At 39.3% G+C, this 24,683-nt stretch overlaps 3 protein-coding genes across 9 annotated transcripts in view; 1 reads left to right on the top strand and 2 right to left on the bottom strand.

Moving 5' to 3' along the window:
* The window catches only part of LOC108133603 (fibrinogen alpha chain-like), a 204,949-nt gene that overhangs the window by 31,440 nt on the left and 148,826 nt on the right, over positions 1–24,683 (bottom strand). The gene's annotated exons all lie outside the window — the stretch shown is intronic.
* Positions 1–24,683, top strand: part of LOC122320954 (fibrinogen-like protein 1) — a 77,601-nt gene that overhangs the window by 52,598 nt on the left and 320 nt on the right. Inside the window, exons 5-8 of one of the 3 annotated variants that reach the window (XM_070282905.1) lie at positions 9,611–9,730; positions 15,156–15,717; positions 15,779–16,280; positions 16,382–16,497. In XM_070282905.1, coding sequence (XP_070139006.1) covers positions 15,378–15,717; positions 15,779–16,280; positions 16,382–16,427 — 888 coding nt within the window. In that variant the 5' untranslated portion in view covers positions 9,611–9,730; positions 15,156–15,377 and the 3' untranslated portion in view covers positions 16,428–16,497. Of the gene's footprint in view, positions 1–9,610; positions 9,731–11,862; positions 12,224–15,155; positions 15,718–15,778; positions 16,281–16,381; positions 16,498–24,683 lie in introns of those variants that run through there. The other 2 variants (XR_006246357.2, XR_011444201.1) reach the window with 2 other exon arrangements.
* Mnr (Membrane-bound Notch regulator) overlaps positions 18,216–24,683 on the bottom strand; it is a 137,157-nt gene continuing 130,689 nt past the window's right edge. For 3 of the 5 annotated variants that reach the window (XM_070282904.1, XM_070282903.1, XM_017232662.3), the window contains exon 4: positions 18,216–19,575. In XM_070282904.1, coding sequence (XP_070139005.1) covers positions 18,623–19,575 — 953 coding nt within the window. In that variant the 3' untranslated portion in view covers positions 18,216–18,622. Of the gene's footprint in view, positions 19,576–20,742; positions 23,455–24,683 lie in introns of those variants that run through there. The other 2 variants (XM_017232663.3, XM_017232664.3) reach the window with 2 other exon arrangements.

Raw genomic sequence — 24,683 nt, 5'->3', positions numbered from 1 at the left:
AAATTATGATATATTTATGGCATAATTCAGGCGTACTAAGTGTAAAATGTAGGTACAATTTTGATATAATTTTAAGTTATGTTGGTGTCATTTAGGTATAATTTTGGTAATATATGTATATATATGTATATATAATAACAAAAAAAATATATATAATTATGTATATTATATTGTTATGATACTTTGATATACTTTTGGTATACATGAGGGATAAATACGGACTTTTTATGTAAAATTGTTATACAAATAATTGAGGCATAATTTGAGGAATAATTTAGGCGTAAGTTGTGTATAGTTTTGGTAGAATTTGAGCTTATATTGTCTAGTTTAATATATTGATTAAGTAAGTACAAATAAGGTGTAAATTGGGGATAATTAAGGAATTATATACCTTAATATTTACCTTAATATTAGAGCTTATAGTGTGTACAGTTTGCGAATGGTGATAAGGCATAATTTAAGAATAATTTGTGTACTATTCGAGAAGAATTGGGGAATTATTTAGACATGTTTTATATATAATGTAGGCTTAATTTTTTCTATAACTATTGGGTATAATTTAGTTGTAATTAAGGTATAGTATTGGAAGACATTTTGGTATAATTAAGGTACCGTGAAGATATAATTAAGATTGAATTGAGGAACTTTTATGGTTTTTGAGGGTACATAATTCGACCTTATCATTGTCGTATATTCAGAGGATATTTAGAACCTTCAGATATATCCTTCAAAAACCTTCTAAAAGCCTTAAGCCTGGCACTCCTCTTCCTTAAAGTCCCTTAAAGTCAGTTTTTCTCACTGTGTGAGAGGGGACATCTCTGCGGACATCTGGTTATGGCACCCGGCGATGATTGCTTCCCTTAGGGCGGCCCGGGATCGGCATCGACATTGACATGGTCCAGTGCGTATAAATCAACAGCTGCAGTCGGTTTTCCGGCCCAGAAGGATGGCGGCCAGAATGGGGGAGGCGGCGAGGAAAAGCGGGAAAATCTGGAAGGAAGGAAAAGCCGGGACAGCGGGTTAAAAATCTTTTCAAGTGGTCAACGGACGCAAATCCTTGTCCCTATATATCCCACAGCAAGCGTCCCCTTTCGACTGTATACAGTTCTGTCGTCCCATAGTCCTGTGCTCCGTGCGTCCTTTTTCGTCCTGCAGTTGTGTAGTCCTGTATCCCGCATCCTTGTGCCTTTGCGGTTGAATTAAGTCAAACAAAAGGCAGTGGCAAAAAAAAAAAAACACAAAAAAAGAAAACAGAAAGAAAGGAGTAACTAGAGAGCACTGCTTAGATTACGCATACGCCGTGTTGAACCGAGGGGTCCTTTCTCCATCCCTCTTATCCCCGGGGAGAAAGTAGGAGGGAAATGAGGTCGGGAAAAGAAAGTGCAACACACATTGCAAGAAATACAGGGAGAGAGCGAGGGTAGGGGGTGGAAAAACGAAAAATGGCAAACGCAAAATGTAAATGGGCTTTTCACAAAATGAATATTAAATTGCAAGCCTTTTTTAAGGGGTGTAGCAATTGCAGCTTAGCCATAGAGTGTTAGACATGTCTGAGCCGACATTAACATGCCTCTGAGCCTCAATCCTGCCACACTCCATAGAAATATACACCTCGTTCTTATCTCCTTATGTCCATATTTTGTGGGGGGCTTTTGGGGTATTTTTCTTTTTTGAGGATATTTTTATGAATAGTAATAATTGTGTTTGAGATATTACTTTAGTTTGGTGTTTGAAGTTTATTAATTAGTTTCGTATTAAACAATCCTGAAGTTTAGGTGGTTGCATAAGGCATTTATGGGAGACTATGGTTGTTTTTCAGACTTATTTCAAACTGATTCAGAAGAATATTTAAATTTATGTGTTTGTTTTAAAATTTAATATTTTCATAGTTTAAGCCAATATTTTTAGCTAGATTTAATGCCTCTTTAATTAGCATAGCTTTTTATTATTTTTTCAATTAAACATCAACCTCGACATATTACTTTTCATACATATTTCTACTAGTTTAATAGTGTATAATTTGGAATTAATTTGACAAAGCTATGACCTTTTTAAAAGCAGTTTTATTTTATAAATTTTTATACAAACTTACCTTCTTCTATGCAAGCCACCTCTTGGTACAAATATTTCCTTCAAAAACTCCCCCACGGCAGAGCACTTTTCAAATCAAACAATGACTTTACATTTCTTTGGCATTTTAAATGTTTATTTAATATTTTTCGATAATGAGCAGACTGTTTGTGGAAATCACGAAGTACGTACATAGATTCCATGAAACAAGTTGCTCCTTTCGAGAAATGCTAATCCCAATTAGAAGCCGCAACCCGACTAATTAGCATTGGTTGAATCTCGGATATCCGGCTTGTTTGCGGTTATCCTTAAATAGATGAGAATTTTGTGCAGTTTCCTGGAAAGGCAAGGCCTCCATTCCGCTTCTCCGCTCCGCTCCGCCTTCTCTATTCCCTATTTCATTTCCTTTCGAAGAAAAGTCGGTGTCGCCACCACCACTTGCACCACCGCTAGCGTTGCCACTGCCAGTGCCGCTGCTGCCTACTTATATGACATGGCATATGCATTGTTTTCAAAATGATTTGCGGTTCTAATTTTTCGCAGGAGGAGCAGGCTATGCCATACTTTGTCGTCGCTTCTTATTTTTGTGGCTTGAGCTGCTGCCTTTGCAAAACTTGAACACAGGCCCCGGCTCTATATAGTTATGTCTTTTTCCTCCGATCTGCTTCCCATCCGCTTTCTCTGGTCCTGGTCGGTCCACCCTCCTCCTCCAGTTGGGTACAAAGTATGCTGCAAGTAAGATGCCGCCACAAACCGCAGGCAGCTCCAGTCGCTCTCAACTATTGCATCGTCTTTGGATGTGGCTACACTGCAACAAATTGAGGGTTCATTTGGCAATAAAATAAAATTTTGTTCTTGAAATTTAGACCTCATAGATATGCCTTTGTTATACCTGATAAGGTACACCATAAGGTATACCACAAAAAGGCATAAAATATTACATTAGTTAGGCGATTACTTCACTTCACCTTTACAAAAACAGTATAGACAAGAAAGGAAAGCTAACTTCGGGCGGAGCCGAAGTTTATATACCCTTGCAGCTAAAACCGGATATATATCGCAAACATCGGATATAGTTGGCCGATCCTTATGAAATTTGGTAGGATGGATCAAAATATAATCTGTACCAAGTTCCAGCTTTCTATCTTCAAAAACACAAAAGTTGGGTCATTTCCGATCGTTCAGTTATATGGCAGCTATAGGATATAGTCGGCCGATCCTAATGAAATTTGGTAGGTTGGATCAACTAACCAAAAATAGAGTCTGTACTAAATTCCAGCTTTCTATCTTCAAAAACACGAAAGTTGGGTCATTTCCGATCGTTGAGTTATATGGCAGCTATAGGATATAGTCGGCCGATCCGGGCCGTTCCGACTTATATACTGCGTGCAAAGGAAAGAAGGGTGTGTGCAAAGTTTCAAGACGATAGCTTTAAAACTGAGAGACTAGTTTGCGTAGAAACAGACAGACGGACAGACGGACAGACGGACATGCTCATATCAACTCAGGAGGTGATCCTGATCAAGAATATATATACTTTATAGGGTCGGAGATGTCTCCTTCACTGCGTTGCACACTTTTGGACAAAATTATAATACCCTCTGCAAGGGTATAAAAATTTTGACTGAATTTTATACCTAATTTTGAAACCTTCAAAGCTTGTATACCCTATAATTTATCCTCAAAAAAGCATAAAATTAGTATATATTTTTTTGCAGTGCATACTTGTTCTGTTCCCTGCTCATTTTATGTGTGTTGCCTGAGCTGAGGCGCCAAAACAAAGCAGAAACTTTGCTTGGTTCAACATTTCAACTGCTTGGAAATTTATTCATTCCCATTCCCGAAAAACTGAAGACCCTTTCCATTCTGATTTCCTAGCTCTCCGGCTCCCCAAACTTCCGGTTGGTCCCCCATTTTCTTCAAATTCCCCAAACCCATCCCAACAGTTGGCATCTTCATTTGTCTGTTCTGTCGTTTTGTATTTGAGCATTTCGGTATTTGAGTTTTCGATTCAGCAGCTTCTACTTCTGCCACTGCTACTGCCACTGCCACTGCCACTGCTACTTGCTACACCTTCTGCTAAATGCCACACATAAAACTTTGTCGAGCAAATAAGTAAATTTTTAATTGAAACTCACATGCAAGAAGTGCACATTTTGTCACTGGCCAAATTTGATAATTCAAATGGCAGAACATTTAATATTTGATGTAGCTCACACCTCTTATTTAACTTTAGTATGTATATGGCTGCATGGCTGTATATCTGTACCTGACCGAACCGGAGTACCTGACAAATTTAATTCAATTTGTCGAAATCAATTAAAATGCCTTTCAAAATTTATCACCAGCACAAAACGAACGATTTGCCAAATTGGACTCGAAGCTATAAAGCAAAATTCTTTGAATGAAAACTTGTTTCCATTGCCCCACACTTCCCTTTTTACCATTTTTTGGTCTAAAAGTTAACAAATTTCTGGATTTTCTTGATATTTTCTTTACTATTTTTGTGTTTTTGGGTTTTTTTTTATCAAAAAGTTAGAAGGTAACTTGCGTTACTGAAGTCGAAAGTTTTCTTTCTCTCCACATGCGTCGAGTGTCTGGAATGGATGGAGAACTTCGAGTTCTGTATGGCGTAGGACAAATATTTTTCAACAACTTCTCAATGTTGCCGGCAAGCTTCGAATGCAACTAAATTCCCGACATACGAGTACATGCTACGAGTAGCATTGGCAGCCTCTGAATAAAGAACACAAATTGCTGGCATAAATGTGGGAGAGTGCAGGAATAACATCTATGTATGTGGGCTGGTTGGTTTCTTGAGGAATAAGTCAAGTTTTTTTTTATTTTTATACCTTTTATTACGTCTGAAATGCGTTTTTCGGAATAGAGGCTGGCAAAAATTTTAAAACTGGGAGACTACTTAGTTCGCGTAGAAACATACAGAAAGACATGGTTTTAAATAGGGCTTGTTTAATTACTTTTTAAGGAAAGTTGGTTGAAAAATATTCCTTTTATGAGAACTTATGAATCAATAAATTGTTGAATTATATTCCATATATTTTCCCTCAAGCCTTTCCCTCAAGAGCTCTATGCTTTCCAGAAAGGGAAGTTGGAAAAAAAATTTGTATTTGTTAAAATACATTCCAATACTTTATCCAGAACTGTCTTAAATTAAATTTAAGGGAAAAAGAATGTGATTAGATCTGCAATTTTTGAGTTTCTGTAATTAGCTCCTTTCTAATGTGAATAAAAATTATACTTTATAAAGAAAGCGATGCATATATTTCCTTCAGATCAAGGATTAATTAATTTCTTAACATAAAGTAAAGCAAAGCTTTTGGATATGGTTGGATCGCAACTGAATGATCGGCTATTCTGTAACTTGTTTGATTTTAGACAACGAAGGTTGAGACTCTGCTTCATATTTCTTAAGAAGGGCCAACGTCCAAAGAATATCATTCTCCAGCTGCTGGCCAAGTTTGTTAGCCATTTTTCAAAACTCAACCAGAGTCGCTCGTTTTTTTTTTTGAAAGGCTCCGTTGGGGCTGATCCTGAAATGTCTGAAATTCAAAATGTTTCCGACCTTCTCAGACTTTTTTTAAAATTAATTTTTACATATTTTATTGCTTATTTTATTCAAATTTAAAAAATAGAAGGGTACAGTTTATCTATTAATCGTCATCATAATATTAGCAATAATATAATTACATTTTAGTGCTTATTACGATTACACATATTTTCCAAAAATGTTTCATTTTCCAAGTCCGTTTTTAAAACCCCTTTTGTTTTCTTCAATCGGTTCTTCGGATGAACATTTCTATTCTAGTATCGTCCGTGCTAATAGTAAAAAAAATAGAATTTAAAAATTTATTTTGAGTTAGTTGTTTTAGAAATGTCCAGTTGGGTATGAAACAAACGGAAAAACCAAATTAGAATACACACCTCATACTAGGATCGAACCACCAGCCAAAGTCGAGTTCCTCCGCCAAATTACGATCAGGAACTCCATCCTCATCTCGATCGAAGGTCGAAAATTTGGAACCCTGCTTAGGGGCCAGCCAGGCGTCTCCAGTACAATTGCTAACATTTTTCACTTTGTACCCTTCGCTTCGATCGCCCACAACAAAGTGGTCGCATCTGCTTGCCCCTTCACTGGTGACGAAAAGCACTTCATGAGGGTTTCCACTGATCAGATGGTGCAATCGATTCAGTCCAATAAAGAACTCTTCAGTCTCTACATCATCGAATCTACGTTCATAATCCTCATACGCGCGATTAAATATTTCTGAATAAGAATTTTTGTTATAAACCCCCAACCATCCAGATCCAAACTTCCAAAGTGAATAACAAACCACTTTAAAAGGGTCTGAGCCTGGAAGTGGGATTTCGCGGAGGATAGCTTTGCCTTCTTTTTGGTTTCGTGGACAAGGATCTGGAAAATCTAAAAAATTCGTTGGTTTAATTTTTAAATAATTTGGTTCGGCCGAATAACCTATAGTTTCTTTTTTCGGCGTCGTCTGATTATTAATATGAGGCTGTGGAGTTGTTGGGACCTCTTCAGTTTCTACTTCCGACTTTGTTCCGATATTTTCATTCATTCCTCCAATCTTTACTATTTTTCCCAACTTGGCAATTTCTTCGCAGAACTGATTAGTCAAGTTAGGAAAGTCACTTGTTTTCTTTTGGTCACTAATTTGATTTTTTAGCAGGTCGATTTCCCCATTTTTTTGATTTATCATCTGCTCATATTTAACTTCACTATCTTTAAGTTGACTCAGCACATCAGTATATTTATTTTGCACATCCAAGTGGCTTTTCACCAAGTCCGAATAATCCTGTTGGAATTTTAATATATGGGAATATTTTTCGAGACCCTCTTTCTGCAATTCTGTGTAATCAGCCCTGCACTTTAAGAGCTCTGCATCCCTCTGGTTGGTTTTCTCGAAGTATCGAAGTAGAGGTTTCACGATCGGATAACAAACCGATGCACATTGATCTTCCTGCTCTTCGGAGAGGTAGCATGACTGTGGAATAAAAAATTAAATTACTTTTTAAAATAAATCACTCAAAACGGCTATTACTTCTTCCGATCCAAGGGAGGCAGAAATTAGGAAAATGGCAGAAATGATGGCAACGGGGAAGATCATCTTGTATTTTTTTAATTGTGCAGAACTTTCTACTGAAAGAGTCTCTGGGAATATTCGAACTGATGCTGTGAGTCTTGGAGCTCCGAATTTTTATAGCCATCCTTGGCCATGAGCTTGAGCTTTAGTTTCTGATAAGAAATTGGGAATTACCCACACATTTAGAAAAGCCAAAATATTCCACAGACAGAATTCGTACGAAAGGGATGTCAAAAGTTATTGGAGATTAAGTTATTAGAGATTGGTATATATTGAGGCAACATATATATACATATGAATATACAATCAATTATATATATATTACCTTGTTTATCATGTATATATAACAAGGTAATATTTATTATATATTTTTCTGAAGTGGAAATTACTTATCACAGAGATTTCAATGATGTAATAGCCTTATCTCGAACAAATGAATGTCGCGCTGAAGGGGGTCTTCTAGTCTAAAAATTTAAAAAAATCGAGACTTTCTATAGCAGTGTGTATTATAATTTTTGTGAAAATAAAATTATTCACCACCTTATAAAATATATATATTCTCAGCATTACATCCTGGGTTAAGTCTCAACTATATCCTATAGCTTCTATATAACTAATAAATAGGAAATTAGTATATGGTAAAAATACCAATTTAGGTATTTTTGAAGATTTTTGGAGAATTTGCAGAATTTTTTAATACATTTTTTATTGTAATGAATTGGTTTTGGGATGAAGTTCTTATAACGATCAGCCAACTATCCGATATTTGTGATATATATCCGATCCTAGCTGGAAAGGTATCCGCCAGAAATAATTTTCTTTATGTTATAAATACTTTTATTAAATAATTTTGTTAAACAATTATAAATTTTTATTTAATATAAATACTTTTCATCGCTTTTATACATATATGGCCAAAAATATCAGATAAAAATGTTGAAAAATTGTGTTGCAAATTTAGCCATGTCCGTGGTTGCAGTTCTTAGTTTAACAATCCGGCTTGACTAAATCAGAGTCAGCCTGTTGCCGTTGTTGCTGTTGCTGTTGCAGTTGCAGTTCGTGTTGGGTAATGCTGTTTTTGTTGCTGGTGTTGCTGTTGTGATGTTGCTGCTGATTTATCTGGCGAGTGCGCCAAACGCATGTAAACAAGCGCTGGGGCCAACAGTGTGTTTTTCCTGCTCTTGGGGAAAATGCCAACACACGTACACTCCAACAGGCCAACACGCCTCCAACTTTGCCACGCCCCCTCATGCACAGCCTCCTTCACCTCCACCTCTGAAAAAAACAGAAGAAGAGAAGTCCCAAACCCCATTTCAGCCTCAGCCCATAATGCGCAACTCAATTTGGCAACGAGCTGATGTTTCTGATGTTGCCCACATAAGTAGGCAATGGATTTTTGCCTACTGGAATTTTCGACGATTGTGAATGTTTTGTGGTTGAATTGGCAATACACTGAACAAAATTATAAGCTAAAAGGAGCTAAAGTGGATCTTAGCAAGAAATGCTAATTAATTTGTCATATTTTTAAGGTCTAAAGTTTTATTTATTTTTTGGCTTCCAATGTCCTTTCAACTCTAACTTTTTCTTTTGTTTTTCTTTTTGCTTTCTATTCTCTTTCTATCCCTATTTCTCTACCCCCATTCGCTCTTCGTTTGGTGTTGTATGTGTGTGTGTTGACCATCCTCTAATGGCCGCAAATTAAAGACTTTGGACCAAAGCTTAACTTTCATTAATCGCGCCAAATGTCAGTGCACAGATTTCCTGTTGAAAACAGAGAAGTGGAAGAGGGAGTAGAAAGGACAGCAAAAAAAAATGGTAAAATAGGATAAAATAAAGAGTGGGCAACAAATAGAGGGCAGAGACAATGAGAAAGCACTGCTGCAGCTACAGCAAACTATCAAAATAAATAACAGAACGTGACGGCTACGTAACGTGCCACATTCTACCCGCCAGGCCACTTTCCACACCACCACCCTATGTAGACCACCCATAGACACACACTAACACACACTCACAACACAAACGAAACTTTTCAGCCACGAAAATTGCACATAAAACTTAATTAGTTTTTTCTCTCTCTGTTTGGCTTGTTTGTTGCTATTGCGTTTCGTGCTGTTTGGTCATTTTTATCATTTGCACTTAATTAATTAAGTTGTAGCATTTTTATTGCCCAACAATAGCAACAACAACAACTAGAAAAACTACTAGAACAAGAAAAGAAAGCACAACAACTATATAATACACATGTTATAGAATAGTTGCCATTAGGAGCCAATTGGTGTGGATGACTTTGGAAAGAATTTTTGGTGCAAAGAAATATATATATTTTTAAGGAAAACTTAGAAATTTATTTCTTTTATTAAAACTAGTAGTTCTAATCTTAAAATATTTCTTCACCATCTTTCTGGAACTCTCAGCAGCTTCTGAAAAAAGATCAACAACTTCTGGGGTTTTGATTATAAAACCGTAATTGGATTTATCCAACCAGGATGCAGGATGAAGGATCCAGGACATAAATATATAATAAATCGCAGCATGTAAGTACCACCAATAGTATTAAAATATTGATCAAGTGCGTGGGCGGCATCTACAGGGCGTTTATGCGAAACTGTGCCGTTACGGTCGTAAGCCGTAAAAATTAATAGCCAGACGATGGGTATCGTTAGAGGATTGCTGGCTCCTGTGTGTTCTCGACCTGTCGGCCTGTCGGTGATGTCGGACGCTTCGGCCGACCGACCGACTCGACTTCAAGTACGTGTAATATCAATAAAATTAAGCCGGCAGGGTCTTGCGTGCAATCATAAAAACGCGACAGTGCCAAACAATAAGCTGAAAGCCTCTTACACGTATTTTTATGCCCCCGCCACGGGTGCACTTCATCCAACCGACCTACCGACCGACCGACCATCGAGCCACCGAACCACCCATCACCCATATCCAATCTCGACGCCCATCCACGACGCCGCCGTGTCGCTTCTAATGCGACTTGAAAAGTCAACGACATCCGGTATGAAACGAGCTCTCTGGGCCAGTGAGGGGTTAAGGCGGTGGGCGGTGTGGCGTCATGGACTGGTAGTAGGAGGAGTGGCACCTCTACATAAATGCGAGGCGTCATTGTTTCGCCCTGAAGGAGCTGCCATCTGAAATCCAAGGGCCCCCAGCCCAGAGAGCTCAGCCAATAGCTACTGTTGCTTTTCTAAAAATACACAGTGCACTGTGGTTCACCATAAAGCTATACCATCTTAGGTCCTTGTAGAGATATTACAATATTTTTCTCAAAAGTGTGAAATGCAGTCAGGGATCAGGATCACATCCTGCGTCGACATAGGCAGGAACTAGTCTGCCAGCTTTCGGTTATTAGCTAAGGGTCTGTTGCTGTAGGCTGCTGCGTACCGGATACGGGATAGGCTACGGGCTATATAATATGGGATTCGTCATACGGGCTGCACAGGGCGTAGAGGGTACGGCGTCAAAGTAGTAGTAGTCAAAGTACGGCTTTGGCGTACAGCCTACGGGCTATGTCGGGCAGCCTACGAGCTACGGAATACAGCCTACGGGCTACAGGCTACGGGATACGGGCTACGGGATACGGGCGTCGGGATACGAGCTACGGCGTACAACCTACGGGTTACGGTGTACAGTCTGCGGGCTACAGTCGGCGTACAGCGTACAGCCTACGGTCTTCGGCGTACAGCCTACTGCCAACGGCGTACATCCTACGGTGTAGGAGCTACAAGCTACAGTGCACATCCTACGGGCTACTGGCAACGGCGTACAGCCTATGGGCTACGCCCTACAGCCTGCGGGCTACGGTCGGCGTACAGCGTACAGAATACGGGCTGCAGCGTACAGCCTACGGAGTAGGAGCTACAGGCTACGGTGCACATCCTACATGCTACTGGCAATGGCGTACAGCCTACGGGCTACGGCGGGCAGCCCACGAGCTACGGACTACAGCCTACGGGCTACAGGTTACGGGATACGGGCTACGGCATACTGGCTACAGGCTACGGCGTACGAGCTAAGGCGAATGCCGTACTGGGTACAGAATACGGCCTACAGGCTACAACGAATGGGCTATAGTGTACTGTCTACGGCGTATGGGCTATAGGGCACTGTCTACGGCGTGCTGCCTACGGCTACAGGCTACGGGCTACAGGCTCCGATTTACAGCCTGCGGGCTACGGCCTACGGGTTACAGGATACGGGATACTGGCTACGGCTACAGCATACAGGCTACGGAATACTGGCTACGGCATGTATGCCGTACGGACTACGGGCTACGGAATACTGGCTACGGCATTCAGCCTACGGGCTACGGCTTACTGGCTACGGCTACAGACTACGGGCTACAGGATTCGATGTACAGCCTACGGGTACTGCCTGTACAGCTACGGCGTACGGGCTAAGGCGAATTCCGTACGGGGTACAGAATACGGCCTACGGGCTATGGGGTACGGTGTTCGGACTGCGGTCTACGGGTACAGCCTACGGGCTCCGGGCTACAAAAATAAGGGCACTACCATTCCCCCCTGGATCTGGAACTAAAAATGCTGACCATTAAATCAATGAATAACAGTTTAATAATTTACTTTTGTTTATTTTCACAGGATAATTCACATGATCTTACAGTTTTTTAAGATTTTTTACATTTTTCTTCCTTTAAAAGGCCAGGAGTACCTGCAAACAAGGAATTTTAGCCTGGATGCGTAGAATCTACTCGGTCAAATCCCCCTCTAGCTCTTTCGGGCCTAATTTAAGGAAAACCTTGTCCTGTAATAGGTTTACCTGTGAATAGTTTTAAAATAGGTTATTTAAGTTGTTTAGATTTATTTATTTATTTGATATTATAAGATTTATTGTAATTTTTTTAACAGATAAGTCTAGCACAAGTTGTAAATGGCCCGGACGCTATTTTTTTTAGATTTAAAATTAGTGTGACCAGGTATGCATAACAAAAAAGTATGACCGTATTTTTCGAAATCGATCACATTTTAAAATAAAATATATACGGTCCCACTAAAAAATACGGTCACACTAATTTTTTATTATTATGGTTGGAAAAATACGGTCATACTTTTTTGTTATGCGAACCTGGTCACACTAAAAAGATACGGTCACACTAAAAATACGGTCACATTAATTTTCCATTATTTTGGTAGCGGAAATACGGTCATACTTTTTTGTTATAAGAACCTGGTCACACTAATTTTCCATAAATAAAATACGGTCACACTAATTTTTTATTATTATAGTTGGAAAAATACGGTCATACTTTTTTGTTATTCGAACCTGGTCACACTAATTTTTCATCAATAAAATACGGTCACACTAGAAAATACGGTCACACTAATTTTTTATTTTTATGGTTGGAAAAATACGGTCATACTTTTTTGTTATGTGAACCTGGTCACACTAATTTTTCATCAATAAAATACGGTCACACTAATAAATACGGTCACACTAATTTTTATTTTTATGGTTGGAAAAATACGGTCATACTTTTTTGTTATGCAAACCTGGTCACACTAAAAAGATACGGTCACACTTAAAAATACGGCCACACTAAAAATACGGTCACATTAATTTTTTATTATTTTGGTAGGAGAAATACGGTCATACTTTTTTGTTATGTGAACCTGGTCACACTAATTTTCCATAAATAAAATACGGTCACACCAAAAAAATAGGGTCACACTAAAAAATACGGTCACACTTATTTTTTATGATTTTGGTAGGGGAAATACGGTCATACTTTTTTGTTATGCGAACCTGGTCACACTAATTTTTAACCTATAAAATTAAAAAATAAATTTGAAAATTAGTTTTTCAATAAATTTTTAAAAACTAAACAATTTGTGTGACCGTACTTTTATAGATTAAAAATTACTGTGACCAGGTTTACATACGTAGCCCGTAGTCTTTACCCTGTAGACTGAAGCTGTAGGCTGTACGCCGAAGCCCGTGCGCCCGTACGTTATACGCCGACTGTATAGCCAGTATCCCGTATCCCGTAACCTGTAGCCGCTACCCCGTAGGCTGTACGCCGTAGGCAGTACGCCATACCCCGTAGCCGTTGCCAGTATCCCGTAGCCCGTATCCCGTCCGCTGTTCGCCGTAGCCCGTAGGCCTTACGCCGTAGCCCGCAGGCTGTACACCGTAGTCCATAGGCTGTAGTCCGGTGCCTGTAGCCCGTAGCTCTAGCCTGAATCCAGCATCCTGTAACCTGTACCGCATAACTCGTACGCCGTATCCCGCAGTCCGTACGCCGTAGTCCGTATTCCGTACCCCGAACGGTATTCCCCGTAGCCCGTACGCCCTAACCCGTAGCCGTAGCCAGAATCCCGTATCCCGTAACCCGTAGGCCTTAGGTCGTATCCCGAAGGCTGTACATCGGAGCATGTAGCCCGTAGCATGTAGCCGTAGGCAGTACGCCGTAGTCAGTATCCTGTATCCCGTAACCTGTAGCTCGTACACCGTAGGCTATTCGCCGTAGCTAGTAGCCCGTAGGATATATGCCGTAGTCTGTAGCTCCTACTCCGTAGGCTGTACGCCGTAGCCAGTATTCCGTAGCCTATACCCCATACCCCGTAGCCGTAGCGAGTATCCCGTAGCCCGTATCCCGTACGCTCTTCGCCGTAGCCCGTAGGCTTTACGCCGTAACCCGCAGGCAGACGCTGTAGCCTGTGCCCTGCAGCCCGTAGCCTGTGAACTTATCTTTGGATTGAGTACCCTTGTTTCGATTATATGCTTCTTATGTACATACATATATCCGTAGGTCCGTATTGACATTGGAATATATTTTTTCGTTCGATTATTGAGTAATCCGTATTTATACCATTAACTATTTTAAAACCACCTTGAACATAACGTTTCAGACCTTGACTAAGCCTTGATTAAATCTTTGCCTTATGTTATGGCATGTTTATACCTTTATTTTTCCTTGATTATATCACAATTATAGCAATTACGATTTAACCCTCTTTAGGCCTTGATTATACCATATTTTCAATTATTGTATAACAGATTTTAAAAAAAATTATAAAAACCTGACAAAAATAAAGTCATTTTCCTAAAATTTATATAAAACACGAAAGGAAAGCTAACTTCGGGCGAAGCCGAAGTTGATATAACCTTGCAGTTAAAACCGGATATATATCGCAAACATCGGATATAGTTGGCAGATCCTTATGAGAATATCATAATATAACCTTATTACAATAAAGCGACAAAATGTCCCAAGCTTCTATCTTCTATCTATCATTTCCGATCGTTCAGTTATATGGCTATAGGATATAGTCGGCCGATCTCTGTCGTTCCGACTTATATACTGCGTGCAAAAGAAAGAAGGGTGTGTGCAAAGTTTCATGTCGATAGCTTTAAACCTGAGAGACTACATAGTTCGCGTAGAAACAGACAGACGGACATGCACATATCAACCCAGGAGGTCATCCAGAATATAGAATATATATACTGATCAAGATCAAGAACATATATACTTTATAAGGTCGGAGATGTCTCCTTCACTGCGTTGCACACTTTTGACAAAAATCCAAAAGCTAAAAACATAAACCAGGTCTTGTTGCTAATCACCTCCTTCTAATCTCCAATAACCTTTGACACGCCTTCGGTACACATGCTGTCTGTGAAATATTTCGGCTTTTCTATATGTGAGGGTATGCCCCAATTCCTTATCAGAACCTGAAGCTCTGTCTCAAGCTCAAGCTCATGGGCGAGGATGGCTTTAAAAAGCCGGAGCTCCAAGACTCGCAGCATTAGTTGCAATATTTTCAGAGACTCTTTCAGTATAAAGTTACGTTCAATAAAAAAAATACATGATGATCTTCCCAATGGCCCTCCTTTCTGCGTGTTTCCTAATTACTGCCTCCCTGGGATCGGAAGAAGTAATTCCTATTTTGAGTGTTCTTATTTCAAAAATTAATTCAACTTTAAATTCCACAGTCATGCTACCTCTCCGAAGCGCAGGAAGATGAATGTGCCTCAGTTTGTTATCCGATCGTGAAACCTCTACTACGATACTTCGAGAAAAGTAACGAGAGGGATGCGCAGCTCTTAAAGTGCAGGGCTGATTACACAGAATTGCAGAAAGAGGGTCTGAAACAATATCCCCAGTTATCAAAATGCCAACAAGATTATTCGGACTTGGTGAAAAGACATTTGGAAATGGAAAATAAATACACTGAAGTGCTCAGCCAACTTAGTGATGAGAAAGTTAAATATGCGCAGTTGCATTCGAAGCAGCAGGAAGTTGACAATCTAATAAGTCAGAAAAATATAGAAATCGGCCTCCTAAAAGATCAAATTAGGGAACTAAAAGAAAAAAATGAACTTGTATCGTTAACTAATCAGTTCCGCGAAGAAATTGCCAAGTTGGGAAAAATAGTCAAGATTGGAGGAATTCATGAAAATAACCCAACAAAGTCGGAAGTAGAAACTGGGGAGGTCCCAACAACTCCATTGCCTAATATTAATATTGAGACGACGCCCAAAACAGAAACCATAGGTAAGTCGGAAGAACCCAATCATTTGCAAAATAAAACATAACATTTTTATATTCTATTTAGATTTCCCAGACCCTTGTCCACGAGACCAAAAAGAAACCAGAGTCCTCCGCGAAATCAAACTACCAGGCTCAGACCCATTTGAAGTGGTTTGTAGGTCAGATTCGGAGGTTGGATCTGGATGGTTGAATGTTTATAGAAAAGTTCCTATATCACACAAATTTAATCGCACGTATGAAGACTATGAACGTGGATTTGGCGATGTCGAAACTGATTTTTTCGGTCAGTTCTTTATTGGACTCAATCGATTGCACCGTCTGATCAGTGGAAAGCCTCATGAAGTGCGTTTATACACCAGTATGGAGATAAGATGCGACAACTTTGTTGTGGGCGACCGAAGCGAAGGTTACAAAGTGAAAAGTATTGCCAATTGTAATGAACCCGACTGGATCAGCCCTAAGCCGGGCTCCAAATTTTCGACGTTCGATCGAGATGAGGATGGAGTTCCTGGTCGTAATTTGGCGAATGAAGAAGGCTATGGCTGGTGGTTCAATCCTGGTATGAGGTGTGTATTCAAACTTTCTTTTCCTTTCGTTTCATCTCCAATTAGAAATCTCCATAACTAAATTAAAATAATTATTAAATTGTTTTTTATTCATCTGTTAGCCCCGAAAATGATGGCATTTACATGTACATCCGAAGAACAAATTAAAGAAAACAAAAAGCCTTTATTAACGGACTTGGAAAATGAAACATTTTTAGAAAAAAAATGTAATCTTAATATGCACTAAAATGTAATTATATTATTTCTAATATTATGAAGACGATTGCGATGTAAGCTCTTATACTCTTAGATAATCATATACTTTTAAACTTTTGAATAAAATAAACAAATAAAATATGTAACAACAAAGGAATGCTAACTTCGGGCGGAGCCGAAGTTGATATACCCTTGCAGTTGAAACCGGATATATATCACAAACATCGGATATAGTTGGCACACTTATGCAGAATATCATAGTATAAAAGTTTATTGCAATACCAAATCTAAAAAAAAGTCCCAAGCTCTATTTTTTTACCCAATACCATTTCCAATCGTTCAGTTATATGGCCGCTATAAGATATAGTCGACCGAAAATATAATCTGTACGAAGTTCAACTCAGGAGGTGATCCTGACTAAGAATATATATACTTTATAGGGTTGGAGATGTCTCCTTTACTGTGTTGCACACTTTTGGACAAAATTATAATACCCTCTGCAAGGGTATAAAAACGAGCCATGTGACCGAGTTTTAAGAATTAAGTTTGATAAATCTGAGGACCTATACCTGCGATCAGCAAGAACCGAAAAAGCTCGAAAATTTTCCGGAATATGAAATTAGTTTGAGAGGCGAAAAGTTTAGAATAGACAACGAATCAGTGTGTGGCTGCTGCCGCTTTGGCTGCTGCTGCTGCTGCTGCTGGTAGGTGAAGTGCTGCTTAAATATGAAAAACTAACTCGCAGCTGCTTTTCACATTTTCCTGCACTTGACACTAAATTCACTTTGGCCAAGTGGGTGCTTCGAGCACTTGAAGCGCTCTTTCGCTTGACAACAAACCCACTAACGCATCCAGCTCTGGATTCTCGTCCTGCTCGTGGTCCTACTCCAGCTTTTGCTCCTTTTTGTTGGCCAGGGGCCCTGTACATATGAACGTCCTTACTGCTGCGTTGCAATGTGGCATGTGTGTGTGTGCACTCCGCACTCTCCATGCTCTTCGGTGGACCTCTTCAGGTCTTCAGCCAGGCAGGTGCGCAACGTACATACATACATACGTATATCGTATAGCGTACATATATTTATTTTATTACTTAAATAAATTACAAAACGGTAGTCGGTTAACCAGAGCCAAAGCCAAATGGCCACCCAGTCGGTCTACCCACACTCCACTTACCCACGTGTTTGGCTGCATAGTTGAGAAGCTTAGCGAATAATATATTGTTGCAGCCACAGCAACACTGGCAATAGCAACACTAGCAACAGCCACACTGGCAACTGCAACAAAATGCCACTAACGGCTCGGCACAGGGGCGTAGTTTGGGAAGGAAATTAAATGGTATAAAAATTTGCACAAAATATAAGATTAGGAAATATTAAAAAAAATTATATTAATATTTTATATAAAATATAGAAATCCCAAAATTCAGAACTTTCAAAAGAGAAGGCGTGGCCCACTGCCAAGTGCAGAACGAATATGTGGTCCACTACAAAATCCAGAGGTCGGCAGGTGAAAGGGAAATGCAACACAATTCGAGTCCTGGCAGAATAAAACTTTTCAAGAACTTTTGTGTCGAGACGCTCAAAAAGTTGGCTTAAATCTACTTACACTCCGCCATTAGCCTCTTAAAAAGTTATGATCGTGTTAACGATGTAAAATAATGCCTGCAATATTATTTAAAATATAAACTTACCTAGAATATTATTTAATTTTTTTTTGGAATAAAAGGCAAACTGAAAAAAATTTGTTTAAACTGGCTTTCAATTCTTACGTATATTTATATTATCTCAATGTTCAATTTATAATTTCAGTTTTATTTCTATTTACAAATGAACTCCAAATGGTTGTTGTTGGTTTTTGTTTCAAATTTAAGTTTTCTGAGAGAAATGCTACGTGTGTGTCTGTCTGTTGGGTTCAGCTTTCTCTTCAGCCTGGGTATATGTATATATATATGCGTTCTTGTATATATATTGTATCGTATTTGTATAATCATCATTTATAGTTTACGTATAATATGCCTATGCTGTCTTGTATATATTCATCATATTCTTGTTTTTGCTTTTCAATATTGTTTTTGAGTTAAATTTCGTTGAAAGTTCTTCATTTGATTATATTGCCAAAAAAAAATCGATGCAAAAAAATTGATATTGTTAGCCATAATAATTGCCAGGAGCCTGGGTGGGGTAGCTCTTGGCTCCACCGTAGTTGGAATCGGAACCGGAATTGGAACTGGAGCTCCGGGGATTCTCACTGAAGAGTCCACCAAAGTTTTTCGAATTGAAGATCTCGCCCAGACCACCGGCACCACCACCACCGCCGGAATTTCCGCCGCGATTGCTGTTTCCGCCACTGAGCAGGCTGCCCAGGAAACTTCCGGCACCACCGCCGCCAGCACCGCCGCCTCCATTGCCGCCACCACCGCCAGATAGAACGGATCCAAGAATTCCGGTTAGGAGACTGCTTCCACCGCCGCCAGAAGAGCTGCCGCCGCCACCACCACCGCCTCCATAGCCACCGCTGGGCTGGTAGCCACCACTGGGCTGATAGCCACCTTGTGCTCCACCGCCGCTTCCTCCTCCGTTAGCACCGCCGCCTTGCAACTGTTTGGCAATCTGGCCTGCAATAATACCGGATACCGCTTGACTCACCGCCGGATTCGAAAAGAAATTGGAGAAGAAGCCGCCGCCCTCCTTGTCCTTGGGTTTTTGGGCGCCACCACCACCACCGTTATTCTCATAGCCCGGAGCCGGGGGAGTGTAGCCGGGACGTGGTTGATAGCCGCCGGGGGCTGGCTGATAGCCGCCTGGATTGTAGCCACCGGGATTATAGCCGCCGGGTTGTTGAGGCTGATAGCCGCCATAGGGATTGTAGGGAGCTGGTCCAGCACCGCCACCACCTGCTGCTGCATGGCCGCCATCGCCGGAATTGGGTAGACTGGGATACAGGGAATGACCGCCAGCCGAGAAGCCACCACCGTATCCACCGCTGCCGCCGTTCGGTAGATTGTTGCCGCCGCCGCCGCCACCATTACCGCCGTAACCACCCATCTCCGGTAGCGGGGCACTCGGGGCATTCGGGGCGTATGAGTTATGGCTATGCACTTCTATTATTTTTGTTTTTTTTTTTTCATAATTTCGTTTTGAGAGGCAAGCAGTTTCAGCAAAGCAGTACATATCCAAGCAGATTTTTTTTTTGGGGTTAGCCACAAAGCGGAAGGAAACATAAAAAACGGGAGGATACAAAAATAACAACAAAATAAATAAATAAACAAACAAAAAAAACATAAAAAACTTAGTTTAGTTTTGCTTTCCACGTTTTGGGATTTTCTGTTTTCTTGTTTCTTTTTTTTTTTAAACATTAAAATCTACACAACTTTGAGTTTGTCGGCCTTAAGCTAAAGTTAAGTCTTTGCCTTTAGTATATTAATTTTATAATATATATATACTTTAATATTTTTTCTTGTTTTTTAGCCTCACACTCATACACTTAGTAATTCTATTTACAACTTTGTTTTCTTTTTTTTTTTTTGATTAGTAATACTCGAATACTTATTGTTTGCTGCCCGTTTTGTATGTGTCTTGATGTATGTATGTATGTTGTGTGTGTGTTTGTGTTAGGGTATTAGTAAGTATCTTGTATCTTAAGTAATGATTTTAGTTAGTTTGTCAAGTCCCCGTTATGTTATAATACTGCTTACATATGATTCCGGTTGAGAGAGAGAGAGATATTGCAAATCAAGTTATGTCCCAAAAATTAAACTGCAAACGGACGGAGTAAATATTCTCTGCACTGATCATTAAAACAAACTCTATATGTCTCGATGGCCAATGAAAATGATAAAAATCAGTTAGTTTCTTTACTTTTGTGGTGAATAGTTGTTTTTGGGGCTCATTTGGCTTTTTAATTAATATTTGTATTTGTATTGTTACTGTGGCAGTTTAGTTTTTCCTTCGTTTTTTGGTTTTTAGTAGCAATGTAAATGCATCTCTCTATTTTTTTTTTTTTTGATTTTTCGTTTGCATTTTGCAGCACTTAGTTATTAGTTTTAAGATTCAAACACCTTAGGCTAGTTTCGATTTTTAAAATGCCATTTAAATTGCTTCATTGATTAATTGTAATTATTTATTCGTACTCCCATTATGTATCGAGGGCATAAAAAAAAAACTTACACACACTCTTCGAATCGGAGCTCACTTGGTGGCTTCTGATTCCCATCTTCACTATGTTTTTTTCTCATTTCTTTTTTTTTGTATTTACGAAATGTAGCTCATTATGCATTTTTAATATTTATTTTTTATTTTTTTTTTTTTTGATTGACATGCGTATCTTGTATCTACACAACACTATCCATCTAAGTATCTGACAGTGGCAGTGGCAGCGAAACATTAAACGGCTAAAAATTTGGTAGAATCGTTGGAATTTCCGGAACTACTGACCGCAAATTCGTAGCATCAAAAAAACAAAAAAAAAAATGAAATTAACATCAAAGTTGCCCAACCAGGCATGCCGCCATGCACAGCCATGTAGTGTCCGTGTATCTGTGTATCTTTCCATCTTTGTATCTGTGTCTGGGCATGTGTGTAGTGGTCAGACTTGACTGGGGAGGCTCTCACCATCCGGCCGGAGGCTTCCTGTCTAAGCCCGAAATTAAATTCCAATTTAATTGAGCTGCAAAAAAGAGCAGCCATCCAGCCATCCAGTCAGCTAGCCAGCCAGCTTGCCTCTTGGGAACGAGGGCCGCCATGAAAGTTCCTCTTGACTGACAAATGAACTCCATTCCCCTTTCCTTCCCCCTTTTACTCACTACTCTCTTAATCTCTTTTTGTTTGTTGCTTTTCTGCTTTTTGCTGTTGTGTTTGTACAACAATATTAAATTGAAATTACGTATACGAAGTGTGTGCCAGACAGGCCAAAAAAAATAAAAACCCAAAATTGGTTCTGTAATTAAAATACTAAACTGGCCTAAAGGGCCATGAAATAGGGATAGTTTGTTAAAAAAACTATATAACTACACATATTTTATATTAAGTACTTTTTTTCTTTTTTTTAGCCGAAACATAGCTATAGTACTCACTGCCACTGTCACTGCCACTTTGTTTTTGCTTTTTAGCACAAAATTCGACAAAGAAAACAGATATTAAATATCAATCAATGGTTTAAGTTTAAAACAATAATTCAAATCATAGGTTTAAATAAAATAAAAAGCTTAACTCGCAGAAGGGCACTCCATTTTCACTTGTTTGGTTGGGAAATGTTATGCATTTATTCTTGTCCTTATTTCCTGTTTAAAATAAAGTTTCCAAGTTGAAACCTTGATGTTTTTTTTAAAGGTTTTGTATTAAGATATTTTTGTAGATATTTCATTGCATTATTTAGATCTTCTTGTTTTTACATTTTTGCCAATATTTTGTCACTATTCATAAGTTTTGTGTTTCAAATGGGATATTGTTGTGTTCTTTTGGTTTAATTATTTATTAAAATATCTTCTTTGTAATGAAATATCTTGACTGGTTGCTTATATGTTTGAAATTCAATATTTTTTGAAAATTTTCCAATTTTTCTGCTTAAAATTTTAAGAAAACATAGAACATTTAAGCGTTTGTTCCACCTTTGAAGTTTTAACTTTAAACTTTTCATGTTAAAGCATTTTTGTTGAAGATTTTAAATTTCGGTACAAAGAGTTGAAAATTAAGTTTTTTGAAATTTTAAAAGATTGTTTTCTCAAGTTAAAGGCATAGCATTTTGAAGACAATAACAATTCTTGAACTATTTAGACATTTTTTTTAAACACTTTTAAGAATTAAAATTCATACATTTTGGTATGTTTTGGTCAGCGAACTTAGTTCTTTCAAATATTGAGAAAAATGAAGGTCTAAGAATATGGTATGCTATTTTCAATCAAATATATATCCTTTTATACGTTTTTTTTTAAATATAAGTTATAAAAACAACTCTCTTTTTCAAGTGAAAATGGCTGCCGGACTTTAAGCTTTGTGATCTCATGGTTTGCGCATTTTTCCAGGGTAACATCGTGGTCGTAGCGTTTTTTCTGCATTATAGTAGTATCTTTCAAGTCAATCTACGGAAACTGAAAACTAAAACCGAAACCGAAACTGAAACTGAAACTGCTGCTCCGTTCTGGCCTATTACGTGTGCAGCTGGCCAAGAATTAGCCCCATGGCCAGGAGAACGAGGACGGGCCGGGATGAGCCGAGATGCCCGGCCGCCGATGGATGCGCCTGGGTGCGCCGGTTGTAGGGATTCTGTTGGTTTTGATTCTGATACTGCGGCGGCGGCTTGTTGTACATATTGGCATTCGAGTGCTGGCTCTGGTAGCCCTGATAGTTGCTACCGTAGGGGGCAAGGCCGCCACCGCCGCCGCCCAGGATGCCCAGTGTCGAGCTGGGCAGTCCGAGGCCGCCGCCGGAGACGCCGCCCCCAGAGCCGGGCGGACCGCCGACGCCGCTGCCGCCAGTGCCGCCGGTCGGTCCCCCGTAGAATGGTTGTTGGCCGAAGACGAAGGGCGGATTGTACGGGTTCACCGGCTGGAGGCCGTGCATCGGGTATCCGGGATTGAGGACGCTGCCTGGATGATTGGGTTGGGGGAATTGCTGGAACGAGGGCGCCGACGTGGGCGAGTTGTACGGAAAGATGGGCATATTGGGTATGATGGGCATATGGTGCTTGGCCCCGAACACATAATGCGGATCGATAATGCCCGTGGAACTGGCACCCGCTGCTCCCGCCGTATTCATGTTGTTGCTATTCTTGTCTCTCTCACGATCACGATCCCCGCCATTGCCGCCGCCATTGCCATTCCCATGGCCATGGCCGTGTCCGTTACCGTTTCCGTTCATTCCCATTCCGGAAATGCCATCACCGTTCGACTGGTGGTTATTGTTGTAGGTGTAAGTATTTAGCGTGGGATTCGATGAGGCGGGTGCAAAGATATTGTTCTCGGGTCCTTGGCCCAAGCTTGATCCTGTTAGTGGTTAGTATTTTGTATTTTTTTTTTTTGGTTTCCAGCGAGAGATGAAAGGCATACATCAAAAAAAAAGTAAAGAGCAATGGTTGGTTTTTAGTTAAGAGTGTTTAAGATTGGCCATCATACTGCCCAGCTAGCTACGTTTTTCTCTCAGTGTGTGAAAAAAATATTAATAATTGGAGCCTAATAAAAAAAAGATATTAAATTTCAAAGAAATATTGCCAGAAAGTTAGACTCAAGGCCTTTGAAGAATTAGCGTTATTTTAAGGGATTTGTTTAAAGTTTAAATAGTAAGTTTTGAGGGCTTAAAGAGGCTTAAAAAAAGAGGATATTGTAGAGAATATTATATTATAAAATATGAAAATTTTAAAAAAAACTTATTTTATTTTGAAGCTTGGAAATGTTTCTTAAAATTCTTCTAAAAAATAAGTAGAGTTTGTATTTTCAAATAATATGTTTTAAGCTCAAGAAACAGCTACTTTTTTTGAAAAAAAATGAAAATAAATTTGTATCTTGAATGTTTAATATTTAAAATCTAAATTTCAAACATTATTAAGCTTAAAGCTTAGAAAAAAATAGTTGTTATAAAAATTAAAAGATCTTTGTGCTGCTCAGGCCTTTTTAAGTATGACCTAAAGGCCCTTTTAGGTATATTATTTTCAAATATTAGAAAATTTATAAATCTAAACAAAATTTTGTAATCTAAATTTAATCTAAAATATTATTTTGAGAGAAAAACATTCGCCGGACATTAGCAGCTGGCCTGGTGGTGCATTTTTTTAGCATTTTAGCATTCAGTTGAGTACTTTGGAAGCCATTTAGAGCGAATGAGGCGATGAATGAGCGAGCGAGCGAGTGATTGATTGATTGATTGGTTGATTGATTGGGTTGTTTGATTGATTGATTGTTCAATTGATTGAGTTGGCAAAAAGCAGTGTTGAAGTGTGGTGTGTGTGTGTTTTTTTTAGTTTTCTGTGGTGGTGGTGGTGGTGGTGGTGGTGGTGGTGTGCAGGTGGAGTGGCTTTTGTGGTTATTCAAGGTGTGTGAGTGTGTGTTTAAGGCTGTGTGCTTGTGTGTGTGTGTGATCGCCTTACAAAAATTAAAAACACTTTCTTGACTCAACGATTTTTGGTCGAACAACAAAAAGGCATAAAACCGATCGTAAAACAAAGACAATAAGGGCCCAACATAAAAGGAGATTAGAAACACAACAAAATAACATTTTT

This window comes from Drosophila bipectinata, chromosome XR (genome assembly GCF_030179905.1).
Source record: "Drosophila bipectinata strain 14024-0381.07 chromosome XR, DbipHiC1v2, whole genome shotgun sequence".
In the NCBI taxonomy this organism is placed as follows: Eukaryota; Metazoa; Arthropoda; class Insecta; order Diptera; family Drosophilidae; genus Drosophila; species Drosophila bipectinata.
This window is presented reverse-complemented; position numbering and strand designations above follow the sequence as displayed.